This window comes from Podarcis liolepis (assembly GCF_965112155.1).
Source record: "Podarcis liolepis genome assembly, chromosome: 2".
Taxonomy (NCBI): Eukaryota; Metazoa; Chordata; class Lepidosauria; order Squamata; family Lacertidae; genus Podarcis; species Podarcis liolepis.
This window is the reverse complement of record NC_139555.1, coordinates 106,996,671-107,009,304: the sequence shown is the minus strand read 5'-3', so window position 1 is coordinate 107,009,304 and position 12,634 is coordinate 106,996,671. Positions and strand designations below refer to the sequence as shown.

The window sequence follows — 12,634 nt, the reverse complement described above, 5'->3', positions numbered from 1 at the left end:
ACAGATCTATTAAAACACAAACAATAAAAACAGTGCAGCACTATTAAAAGTTCTTTCCTTAAGGATCTGTTAAATCCCAAAGGTCTGTTGGAACAGGAAAATCTTTTTCCAAATTATTTTTTTTGATTTTCCAAATTATTACAAATCCAACCATATTACTTACATTTAATACAGTTTCTTGAAATCAGGTTTCCCGCTCCAGTTGCAAACATATGTTGATCGTTTTCTCCTATAGCTGCATCATTTATTTACTGTCCAGTTGTCATATTTCACTCGCAGTTACATCATTACAGCTGAATGCTTTCCCCTCATTACAAACAGCGCCTCTGTTACATCTTATAAGTATAAAATCCATTTCATGTGTGTAGTCCTTCATGTACAATGGTGTTTCAGACCTGGCGGGCTGGTGGGGAGGACTTCCTGATCCTGAATGAACTCAAGGGCATCCTGATCAAATTTGCAGATGATACCAAACTGGGAGGGGTGGCTAACACCCCAGAGGACAGGATCACACTTGTGGAAGAGACCACAAGGGCCATCGAGTCCAACCCCCTGCCAAGCAGGAAACACCATCAGAGCACTCCTGACATATGGTTGTCAAGCCTCTGCTTAAAGACCTCCAAAGTAGGAGACTCCACCACACTCCTTGGCAGCAAATTCCACTGTCAAACAGCTCTTACTGTCAGGAAGTTCTTCCTAATGTTTAGGTGGAATCTTCTTTCTTGTAGTTTGGATCCATTGCTCCGTGTCCGCTTCTCTGGAGCAGCAGAAAACAACCTTTCTCCCTCCTCTATGTGACATCCTTTTATATATTTGAACATGGCTATCATATCACTCCTTAACCTCCTCTTCTCCAGGCTAAACATGCCCAGCTCCCTTAGCCATTCCTCATAAGGCATCGTTTCCAGGCCTTTGACCATTTTGGTTGCCCTCCTCTGGACACGTTCCAGTTTGTCAGTGTCCTTCTTGAATTGTGGTGCCCAGAACTGGACACAGTACTCCAGGTGAGGTCTGACCAGAGCAGAATACAGTGGCACTATTACGTCCCTTGATCTAGATGCTATACTCCTATTGATGAGGCCCAGAATTGCATTGGCTTTTTTAGCTGCCGCGTCACACTGTTGGCTCATGTCAAGTTTGTGGTCAACCAAGACTCCTAGATCCTTTTCACATGTAAGGACATGTGAAAACTTTTCACATGTAAGGACATGTAAGACTCCTAGATCCTTTTCACATTGGCATATGTTGGTTCAGGAGCATCTCTTGATTGACACCAACATTCCAGATTCCAGCACAAATCATGCCAGAGACAGAGGCTCATCCATGGCAGGGACACACTCCCAGGTCTCACCCGTTCTGCCTTTCAAGTTGGCAGACACAGGCTTGAGCGGCACAGCAGGATGCAGTGAACTCCCCAGACCCCACTGGGGAACATTGCCAGGATGTGCCCTCATAAATCCAGGTTTTCCCCTGCCTGAACCTCCTCACTGCCCACGGAGGGCAACCGCCATTGACTTGTGACGCAAACTGGAGACCTGGAACAAGAAAGTCTTCACCTGCTGGTGGAAGGATAGCAAAGAGGCGGTGTTATGTACTGAAGTTCTCACCCTGGGCCAGCAGGGGGATACTGTAGATAGTTTTCACTCAGGTCCACATATGCATACGCTGCCACAGAGTAGGTATTCAACACTAGAATCATAGAATCATAGAGTTGGAAGAGACCACAAGGGCCATCGAGTCCAACCCCCTGCCAAGCAGGAAACACCATCAGAGCACTCCTGACATATGGTTGTCAAGCCTCTGCTTAAAGACCTCCAAAGGAGGAGACTCCACCACACTCCTTGGCAGCAAATTCCACTGTCGAACAGCTCTTACTGTCAGGAAGTTCTTCCTAATGTTTAGGTGGAATCTTCTTTCTTAGACTGTGTTCAGTTAGACTCAGCTTGGTTGTAGGATGGAGACATCGGAGTGACTTGTTGTGGGTCTCCTCTCTTTCTAATCCTGTCGTCTTTTATTTTCTTGTCTACTGTGTTCCCCAGATGGCAGAGGAAACAAGGCTGCGCTAAGTATAGGGATTGCTGTTGCTTTAATAGCTGTAGTCGCAATTGTGGCAGGTGTAGTAATTTGCCGGCAGAGGAGACGCAGGTAAGTTTTCCTCTAGCCCCTTTTCAAATGTTTGCGATTTACAAAGAGCGGGACGCAAGTGGGGGCCATCACTAGCTCTGAGGCTTTCAGGAGAGATTCCCAGAGTTTCCCTTCCAACTCTACAGTTCTGTGATTCTATGATTCCTTTGCTTTTTGCCTATTGCATTTATTTAGTTATTCATTTATTTCATTTATACCCGCACCTTTTCCTCCAAGGAGCCGAAGGTGGCATACATGGTTCTTCCATAGCTGTCAACTTTTCCCTTTTCTTGTGAGGAATCCTATTCGGAATAAGGGAATTTCCCTTAAAAAGGGGGAAACGTTGACAGCTATGGGTTCTTCCCCCTCCTCATTTAATCCCCACAACAACGCTGTGAGGTAGGTTAGGCTGAGAGGCGGCGGCTGTGGCCAAGAATCAACCAGCAGCAAGATTGATGGCTGAGTGGGGATTTGAACCCGGCTCTCCAAAGTCCCTAGTCACACTCTAGCCACTGTAAACACACTGGCTCTTTACTTTGGATCCAAAACTAGTGCTGGTATTGGTATTTGCAGGTAGGGGGCAGAGAAAGAATAACACACACGCACACACCGCCAAGTTGTAGCTCATCAGCTGCACAGATGAAAGAGCAGCCAAACTCAGAGAGCCATCTGAAAGTTACACCGTTGTTTGAATTTATATACCACCCTAGACCCGGAGGTCTGAGGGCAGTTCACAGAAAAGATCACAACATACATAGCCAGAATAAAAATAACAACCCAACATCCCCCCAGAAAGGCCTGGTTAAAAAGGAACATTTTTGCATGGCACTCAAAGGTGTGTAGTGAAAGCGCCAGGCGAACTTCCCTGGGGAGAGCATTCCACAGGCGGGGAGCCACTGCAGAGAAGGCCCTGTTCTCGTGTTGCCACCCTCCAGACCTTTTGAGGAGGTGGCACACGGAAGGAGGGCCTCAGAAGATGAGCTCAGGGTCCGGGTAGGTTTATATGGAAAGAGGTGATCCTTGAGGTATTGCGGTCCTGAGCCATTTAAGGCTTTATGTCAAAACCAGCACTTTGAATTGGGCCTGGAAACTAATTGGTAGCCAGTGCAGTTGGACCAGGATCGGTGTAATATGCTCAAACCATCTTGCTCCGGTGAGCAACCTGGCCGCTGAATTCTGCACTCCTCTGAAGTTTCTAAACTGTCTTCAGAGGCAGCCCTACGTATAACGCATTGCAGTAATCTCACCTTGAAGTTACTATTAGCAGCTGGGCAGTCCGTCAGTAAATAGCTATCTAGCCTCTGGCCGCTCCAACAAAGCCATCACTAAGAAGCGCCCAGGACACGGTTAGGATGAGGGAGCAGAAATATGAGGACAGAAATCTGGCCTGATTCTCAGTAGGTCACAGAACAAGTAAGTTCACACCGCATTCCAATGTGGTTGCAAATCACTGGGCCTTTGCCCATATAACAAATTGCAAGCACTCAATTTCAGTGGTGAAACGTCAGCTACAAAGGTTGCTGAGCTGTGATTCCAGGGTTCCTGCAAGCAGAAAGTTGAGTGTGTCTCTTTCTGTTTGTGGGGGGTGGGTACTGGTTAGTGTTGAATGTCTGAACCATAGATTTAAATCTCACTGCTTCCTCCAAATAATCATGGGAAGTCTACTTAGTTCAGGGTGCAGGGAATTATAGCTCTGTGATGGTAAACTACAGTTCCCATGATTTTTTTTTGCCTGTGCGATGGGAAGAGCCATGCCTCCTAAAGTGTTAGGAGAACTGGGTTCGAATCCCTGCTCAGCCATGCAGTTTTTGGGTGACCTTGGGCCAGTTGCCATCTCTCAGCCTAACCTACTTCACAGGGCTTTTGTGTGGTTTAAACGGGAGGAGGAAAATCATAATAATAAATTTTTATTTATACCCCGCCCTTCCCGGTTCAAAAACTGGGCTCAGGGCGGCTAACAACAAATTTAAAACACTTAATTGTAAAAGCAGCATAAAACACAGTATAAAAACATAAATAACAATAAAATTCAAAATTCATAAATCAATTTAGGGCAAATAAGCATTAGATAATCCCCAGGGGTAGCTGGCTGAATTCCTGCTTGGGCCAGCGAGGAGGCCAGGGGAGAATTAGCTGTGGGGTCTCAGAGCGGGTAATCTTCATTAAAGGGGAGGAGGAGGGAAGAGAAGGGAAATAAAAGATCAGGCTGAATTCAAATTAATTGAATTCCAGGTGGAATAGCTCTGTCTTACAGGCCCGACGGAAGGAGGTTAAATCCTGAAGGGCCCTAGTCTCATGGGACAGAGCATTCCACCAGGTCGGGGCCATCACTGAAAAGGCCCTGGCCCTGGTGGAGGATAGTCTGGCTTTCTTAGGGCCCGGGACCTCTAAACTATGGTTATTCATGGACCTTATGGTCCTCTGCGGGGCATACCAGGAGAGACGGTCCTGTAAAACAGAACCACGGACGCTGCCTTGAGCTCCTTGAAGGAAAGGCAGGATAAAAATGTAGTGTGCCAATGAACAGGCCCAGATTTCTCCTCAGGATGAGTGACTCTCCCCACAGAGTCTGAACGCCACAGTCATGGTCTTTTCCTAAAAGGACATTATACCAATTTTAATTGGTTTCAGTAGGCAGGGGCAAAATGAGGTGGCAGACGCTAATCTTTACAGCACAGGGTGGCTAAATTCTAGATTACAACTTGCAGAGATTATTTCGAAGATTTCTGTGCTTAGACCAGCTGAAGCTCATGCAGTTTGAGCCGTAAATTCATTCATCACAAACTTGGGGGTCACACACCTTTCATCCATGTACGTTTCTGATTGGCTTTGTTTTGAGAAGTGAATCAGAAAAGGGAGTTGGAGCCACTGCCGAAATCAAGGTTTGCTTCTGAATACCAGAGCGGGGAGGGGGTGGTGTTGCCTTCACACGCAATTTGTGGATTTCCTCGAAGCAGCTGGCAGCCATTGTGAGGAAAGGAGACGCTGGCTTTTGGATATAATACTACTACTACTACTACCACTAATAATAATAATAATATATTATTTATACCCCGCCCATCTGAGTTTCCCCAGCCACTCTGGGCAGCTTCCAACAGAATATTAAAATACAATAACCTATGGCGCTGTGGGTTAAACCACAGAGCCTAGGACTTGCCGATCAGAAGGTCGGCAGTTGGAATCCCCGCGACAGGATGAGCTCCCGTCGCTCAGTCCCTGCTCCTGCCAACCTAGCAGTTCGAAAGCACGTCAAAGTGCAAGTAGATAAATAGGTACCACTCCGGCGGGAAGGTAAATGGCGTTTCCGTGCACTGCTCTGGTTCATCAGAAGCGCTTAGTCATGCTGGCCACATGACCCGGAAGCTGTACACCGGCTCCCTCGGCCAGTAAAGCGAGATGAGCGCCGCAACCCCAGAGTCGTCTGTGACTGGACCTAATGGTCAGGGGTCCCTTTACCTTTATTAAACATTAAAAGCTTCCCTAAGCAGGGCTGCCTTCAGATGTCTTCTAAAAGTCTGGTAGTTGTTTTTCTCTTTGACACCTGGTGGGAGGGCGTTCCACAGGGCGGGTGCCACTACCGAGAAGGCCCTCTGTCTGGTTCCCTGTAACTTGGCTTCTCGCAGCGAGGGAACTGCCAGAAGGCCCTCGGCACTGGACCTCAGTGTCCGGGCAGAATGATGGGGTGGAGACGCTCCTTCAGGTATACTGCAGAATGGTCCCCCCACCCCCACCCCCACTCCACTTGCATTCTTAAGGCAGCAGTCCACAGTCTATATCTACCTTGACATTTCTGATGTGTTCCCCTCTAACCGGTTGCAATCCGAAGGGAAAAAAATAAGCCACATTTAAGCTGAAGTGTACTACTATTGTGCATGCACAGATAGCAGCTTCGTGAGCAGGCGTCCTGGGAAGGGTGTGTGTGTGTGTGTGTGTGTGTGTGTGTGTGTGTGTGTGTGTGGTACTCAAGGGGCAGGGAAACCAAACAGGAAATCTGCATTGGCAGACATCCCTGCCCTCTGGTGGGAACAGGAAATGCAACTTGAAAAGCGGGGTGGGGGGGGTGGGAGGGATGAACTGCATTTCAAACTGTGTTCCATGGAATGCTGAAACAATAGTGTCTTACAAGTTCTCACATGCCACCGAGATGCCTGGTGGGTAGCTCAAAAGCAGCTACTGAACCACAGCTAAACCCCTACTACCGATGCCCCGCTCTGCTCCCTCTGCCGTGTGCAACTACAGCGGCACCTTGGTTCTCAAACTTAATCCGTTCCAGAAGTCCGTTGGAAAACCAAAGTGTTCCAAAACCAAGGCGCGCTTTCCCATAGAAAGTAATGCAAAATTGGATCAATCTGTTCCAGACTTTTAAAAACAACCCCTAAAACAGCAATTTAACATGAATTTTACTATCTAACGAGATCATTGATCCATAAAATAAAAGCAATAAGCTATGTACCGCATTCACACAATCAATCAATCTGTAGCTGAACTGGATTCCACAGTCACAAAAAACAAAACAAAAAAGCCACAAAAACAAAAGTGCAAAATAAATAGCAAAAACAGTCAGACCTCAGTGTAACACTTAAAACGGAAGTGTGGCACTCAAAATGGAGCATGTTCAGTTTCCAGAAAAAGTTTGCAAACTGGAACACTTACTCCCGGGTTTTGCAGTGTTTGGGTTCCAAGTTGTTTAAGTACCAAGGCATTTGAGAACCAAGGTACCAGTGTACAGAAGAGTTTTTTCTTCTGCACTCTCAGTTCACACTCGGCAATAGGCCAGTTTAGGAAACTCCCTCTCCATGAACAGACTTTATGCTGCAGAACGTTTCCCAGAATCCTCTGCAACACACAATGGTTCTTTGACGGAGCAGTCAATGTAGAAAGTTATCTTACGGCAGAAAAAACTTAACAGGAGCAGCAGCATCCTTGGCATACAGAGGTCAGCAGAGTGCAAAAGTTGCCTGGCCAGAGAGCGTTTTATCAGGTACACGTGGCCAAAATCCTATCCATGTGGATAGGGCCTGCCATAATAATAATAATTTATTATTTATACCCCGCCCATCTGGCTGGGTTTCCCCAGCTACTCTGGGTGGCTTCCAACACTAAAATAAAATAACCTATTGAACGTTAAAAGCTTCCCTAAACAGGGCTGCCTTCAGATGTCTTCTAAAAGTTTGGTAGTTATTTTTCTCTTTGACATCTGGTGGGAGGGCGGGTGCCACTACCGAGAAGGCCCTCTGCCTGGTTCCCTGTAACTCAGCTTCTCGCAGCGAGGGAACCGCCAGAAGGCCCTCGGTGCTGGACCTAAGGGATGTCAGGATAGCAGCCTAGTGCTTCTTTCCAGGAACAAGCCACTTAATTTTCTCTTCTCGTTTCAGGAGCTATGAAGACATCCGCTCAGGAAGGAACATCACCAGTTGAAAGCTGAGGGAAAAAGAAAACCTCGCAGAACAGCACAGATGCTGTCACTATCAGCATACAAACGCTTCCGCTATAGAGGTGGCAAACTCTGGAGAAAGCCTGCTTGGGGCCTTGGAGGGATGTTGGCAGTGATTGGACTCAAACTCCCAGCAACTCCAACCAGTACAGAGGGCACCAGGTTGGCAAAGCCTGGCATAAGGCAGCATTGTGTTTCCAGCACAATTAGTCTTGCTGTAACGGTCAAATTATAACTTAAGGTTATGTGATCTGCAGTTGATTGCCTCAAAGCAGTATATAAATGCTTTAAAATAAGTTGATGAATTTGTGCTCAGTGTGAGGTGCCAACGTTTTGTTACGGGGTTGGTTTAAGACTTTTTTCTTCACCCAGGAATTTGATGGATTTTGATTCAACCGAGCAGAGGTGGCATATGAATATTGCTCTGGGTTGCAGAATCCTGCCTCTCGCCCCGTGGTGGAATATAATGTTTTATGTATAAGTTTTTAAAACTTGATTGTGAACCACTTAGACTGCCTTATGTCAAGCAGCTAACAAATTAATTAGTAGTAATACTAATACAGTATTTATTTTCTATGAACTAACTAGTCCATGAGAGCTTATGCTACCACAGATTTTACGGGTAAGAATTTATCTTATGAGATTTTGTTGTTTTGCTGTGGCAGATGCACTTTCCAAAGGGCCGTTTTGCAATTTTTGCTGTAGCTTATAAGCTTCCAACAAATTTACATTTGACACTATGAACAATTCAGATGTATTTTTTAAATAATAATTTTTATTACAATTTTTGTTTTACAATTTCAAATAAACATTTTACTAACTTTGAAATATCCAGCAACTTCCCTTCTTCTCTTTCCATGGTTCGTTTTACATATCACACATCCCTGCATATATTACTATAACCATTTCAAATCAATTTTCCACTTTTACAGCCATCAAAAATTATTTACTCTGTTGAATTTATCTTAATGTCGCCAGCATTTTCAGCTGTACACAGTTATTTTCCATATATTCAATAAATGCTTTCCAATCTTCTTTAAACGTATGTTCTTCTTGCTCTCTTATTCCATATGTTAAATCTGTCAACTTAAGTTGCCCTCGCTCACTTTCCATTTTGGGGCTAACAAAACACGGGCCGCAATTGTTGCGTACATGAATAACCTTTCCTGGCACCTGGAACTTTCATTCTGGTTTATCCCCAGTAAAAAGGACTCTGGTTGTTTTTTTTTGGGGGGGGGGAGTAATTTTGAGAAAATGTAAATAAAATATTTTATTATTGTATTTTCATCATGTAAAAAATTCTGTTTGAAGAACTATGGTGTTGGATGCCCTAAATGTTTCTAGGCAGTTTTAAAAATATTTTTATTTTAAATTGTACTGTTTTAACATCCGATGTTTGCCATGCCGGGATCCTTAAGGAGGAAGGGCAGGGCACAAAATTTAATAAATAAATAAAGCTCATTTTTTAAAAAGGTTTTTTTTTAAAAAGGAGTTGGCATTCTATTCACACCATGCGTTTTAAGTACCATGGTACCATTTTACACTGTCATGGTTTCCCCCAGAGAATTCTGGGAGCTGTAGTCTGTTGAGGGTTTCCTAACAAGGAGCACCCTTATTTCCCTCACAGAACTGCAGTTGTCACAGTGGTTTAATAATCAATTCCTCAATCGGGAGGAAAGGGAAGGTTGTATTTTTTAAAAAAGTAAAAGTGGAAGGATTTTTTAGAAAGAAAGAAAGAAAGAAAGAAAGAAAGAAAGAAAGAAAGAAAGAAAACCTATCCAGGAGTGAAAGTTATCACCTATCACTGCACATTTTCTTATGCCAAGCTATGATAATTACGACTCAATGATTTGCCAGTCAGAGCAATGTGGTCCCATCTTCTACAATTCTCAGAAGGGTTTAACAGTCAATCCCTCTTCCCAGGGAATTATGGGAATTGTAGGTTTATGAGGGGAATGGGCACCCCTTAGCAACTCACAGCACCCTTAACAAACTACAGTTTCTCAAGATTCTTTACGGAAAGCCATGGCTGTCTTCAAAGTGGTATGATACCGCTTTAAACATACAGTGCAGACGGCCCCTTTTGTCGCAGAACAGTCGCCTATGGCATTTTCTTACGAGCGTGAAGTTTCTGATGAGCGATGAGGGGCGATTTTTGGCTGAAGCTTCTCCCGCAGTCGGGACAAACATACGGTTTCTCTCCCGTGTGGGTTCTAATATGCTGCGTAAGAATTGAGCTCACCCTAAAGCTCCGCTCACAGTCGGGACATTTATACGGTTTTTCTCCCGTGTGGATTCTCTGGTGTTTACTAAGGGTGGAAAGGATAGTAAAGCCTTTCCCACAATCGGGGCACTGGAAGGGCCTCTCTCCTGTGTGAATTCTCTGGTGCACATTGAGATGGGAGCTCCGGTTGAAGCTTTTCCCGCATTCCCCGCACAAAAAGGGCTTCTCGGACGTGTGTACTCTCTGATGTTCAATAAGGCTCGAACTCACAGTGAAACTTTTCCCACAGTCAGGGCATTCATAAGGTTTCTCTCCCGTGTGGCTTCTCTGATGCGTCACGAAGTTTGAGCTCTGACTGAAGCTTTTCCCGCACTCGCCGCAGACGTAAGGTTTCTCCCCGGTGTGAACCCGATGGTGTTTAATGAGGTCTGCTTTGTAACTGAAACTCTTCTCGCACACGGGGCATTTGTAGGGCTTTTCTTCCATGTGGATTTTTCTGTGCCGGCTCAGAGTGGAGCTGGCCCCGTACCTTTTCCCACATTCGGGGCACTTGTACGGCTTTTCTCCAGTGTGGATTCTCTGATGAGTGCTGAGGTTCTTGCTGTGAGTAAAACATTTCCCACACTCCAGGCATCTGTACAGTTCGGTTTGATGTTCGAAAGGATCTGAGTGGCCCAGGAAGCGTTCCCCAAAATTGGGGCATTGAAATAATTTCTCTCCCATGTGATGCTGCAGGCGAGTTTATTCTCCAGTTGTGTCTCCTGAGCCCCAAAAACTGATTAAGAGTCCCTGCTTTGCACGTTTCTCGACAATGGAAAAAATCGAAGCTTCAGGCTGAATGATGTATTCAAAGTCAAAATATTTTGAAGCTGACTTTGCTGTATGACAGATGATTAAATTGTGTTCTGACCAGTAATATTCCCTAGTCAGATCTGTCTGTTTACTTAGCTGGAGTTACCCTCATTCAAGCCCTTCACTTTTATTCTTCTGCACAGGAAATGGATGACGTACCAGATGCCAAAAGGAGGTAAGTAAGAGGTCCATCACGTTCTCCTCTTCATTCTGCCAAGACACAGAGAGTTCAATATTATTATTATTATTATTATTATTATTATTATTATTAATTGTCCAAAATATTTGGAGGCCACTGGGTTTGGGGCTGTAGCTAATACATGTTTACTCAGAAATAAGCCCCAATGAGCTCAATGAGAGAGCCAGTGTGGTGTAGTGGTTAAGAGCGGTAGTCACGTAATCTGGGGAACCGGGTTCGCGTCTCCGCTCCTCCACATGCAGCTGCTGGGTGACCTTGGGCCAGTCACACTTCTTTGAAGTCTCTCAGCCCCACTCACCTCACAGAGTGTTTGTTGTGGGGGAGGAAGGGAAAGGAGATTGTTAGCCGCTTTGAGACTCCTGAAGGGGAGTGAAAGGCGGGATATCAAATCCAAACTCTTCTTCTTCTTCTTCTTCTTCTCAATGGGTCTGGCTCCTAGATAAGTCTATATAGGATTGCAGGTTAAGCCTATGGATACATGCTAATGAAAATGTATATTCTTCCAGTTTACCTCCTGCTTTTATTTCCCTTCCCTTCTTCCTTGTGTGGAATTTCAAATTGTCCTCTAGAATTTGTAAAGTACCATGCTCATGGATGGTCTTATTGTGGGGCAACCAGTCTCATATAACCAACATGTTTAAGTCTACTTAACACATGAAGGGGTTAAGACCATAGAGTAAGCTGTCCTGCCAGGCTCAGCCTAGGTCGCTCCCCCTCACTTTGGGAGGAAGGTAATCACGCCCTATTGTACTTCACTCTACCTGGGAAGCTCATCCTGTGCTCGTTGCTCCAGCTCAGAGTGCATGGCTCTCACTGGCCAACCTTGAGTTCCTATACCAATAATGTAGGAACTTTCACCACTAACTTGCAAATCCAAGGAAGTTTTACTGCCTGTGCAACTTTTTTGGAATGCTGTATGGAAAAGCACATGAATCTGGCCTTGGGAGAGTTTATAAGTAAACCATTTTTAACTTACCAAATGTGTGGTCTTTTTCTATGTTAGGGGAAGAGGGGGACTTTGAAAGGTCTAACAGCATATATTTCCACACTTTGCTGCAATTTTTGGGATTTTAAATCTCTACTGGGGTTCTCTCACCAAAGAGTACTTACCCCAAACTTGGATCTTGGCAACCAATACTTATCCTTTATTTATTTTTTCCCTTGAATCCATAATTATCTATTATAGTGTTTCCCAGACTTTCTCCCCTACGGACCACTTGGATATTGCTGAAGGTCTTATGGTGGCCGATTTAAGGATTTTTCTGCCTTTTGCACTACATGCAATATGCTTTTTAACTATCTTTTAATTGCTGCTTTTACTTCTTGAAGTTTATAAGTTGCTCCACAAAAAGCAGGGCATGCATTTTAAACATAAATAATTTCAATATATATCGGAAAGGCTACAGGCTGCCTAACCTTGCCACAGCTTCGTGGAAAAGACTCTGCTCCAAATCTTTGCAAGCGCCCAGTTCTTTACTTCCTGGTTTTACTTCCTTGCTTCTCTAAAACACCTGCTGTCCTTTGGGAAAATGCAGTTCCCTTAATATATATATATTCTCTGCAGGCTGAAAACTGCAGGTAGGGCGTGACAGTCGTCGGAGATGGCCGTTTGTCCCTTACCTTCTTATTCCCACTCCGATCCCAAAGACAAACAGCGGAAGCAGCAACGCTTTTAATCTCCTGGGAAAGAAGCCTCACCTTGGCTAGTCTCACAAGGGACCTCTGCCTCTCCAGTGCCTGGGAAACCGGAAACTTGCAAGGAAGAAGATGAGCAAATTCCTTGATCCGGAAGCTCAAAAGA

The 12,634-nt window shown here is 44.9% G+C and overlaps 2 protein-coding genes and 1 long non-coding RNA gene across 6 annotated transcripts in view; 2 read left to right on the top strand and 1 right to left on the bottom strand.

Annotated features, from left to right (window-relative positions):
- The window catches only part of LOC310701609 (antigen-presenting glycoprotein CD1d-like), a gene marked incomplete at its 5' end in the record, with an annotated part of 24,283 nt that extends 15,895 nt beyond the window's left edge, over nucleotides 1-8,388 (top strand). Inside the window, 2 exons of one of the 3 annotated variants that reach the window (XM_083492765.1) lie at nucleotides 2,040-2,145; nucleotides 7,500-8,388. In XM_083492765.1, the coding sequence (XP_083348891.1) occupies nucleotides 2,040-2,145; nucleotides 7,500-7,542 (149 nt within the window). In that variant the 3' untranslated portion in view covers nucleotides 7,543-8,388. The remainder of the gene's footprint in view (nucleotides 1-2,039; nucleotides 2,146-7,499) is intronic. The other 2 variants (XM_083492764.1, XM_083492766.1) reach the window with 2 other exon arrangements.
- Nucleotides 1-12,634, top strand: part of LOC310702211 — a 68,735-nt gene that overhangs the window by 46,924 nt on the left and 9,177 nt on the right. The gene's annotated exons all lie outside the window — the stretch shown is intronic.
- Nucleotides 8,301-12,634, bottom strand: LOC310701877 (uncharacterized protein). Of its 2 annotated transcripts, none has more exons than XM_083493360.1 (2): nucleotides 12,532-12,634; nucleotides 8,301-10,844 (listed from the first exon to the last, which is right to left on the bottom strand). In XM_083493360.1, exon 2 carries the CDS (start codon nucleotides 10,503-10,505, stop codon nucleotides 9,660-9,662), a length of 846 nt encoding a protein of 281 aa, XP_083349486.1. In that variant the 5' UTR covers nucleotides 10,506-10,844; nucleotides 12,532-12,634; the 3' UTR covers nucleotides 8,301-9,659. The 2 variants fall into 2 exon arrangements, with proteins under 2 accessions (XP_083349486.1, XP_083349485.1); XM_083493359.1 differs by having other exon boundaries at nucleotides 12,454-12,604.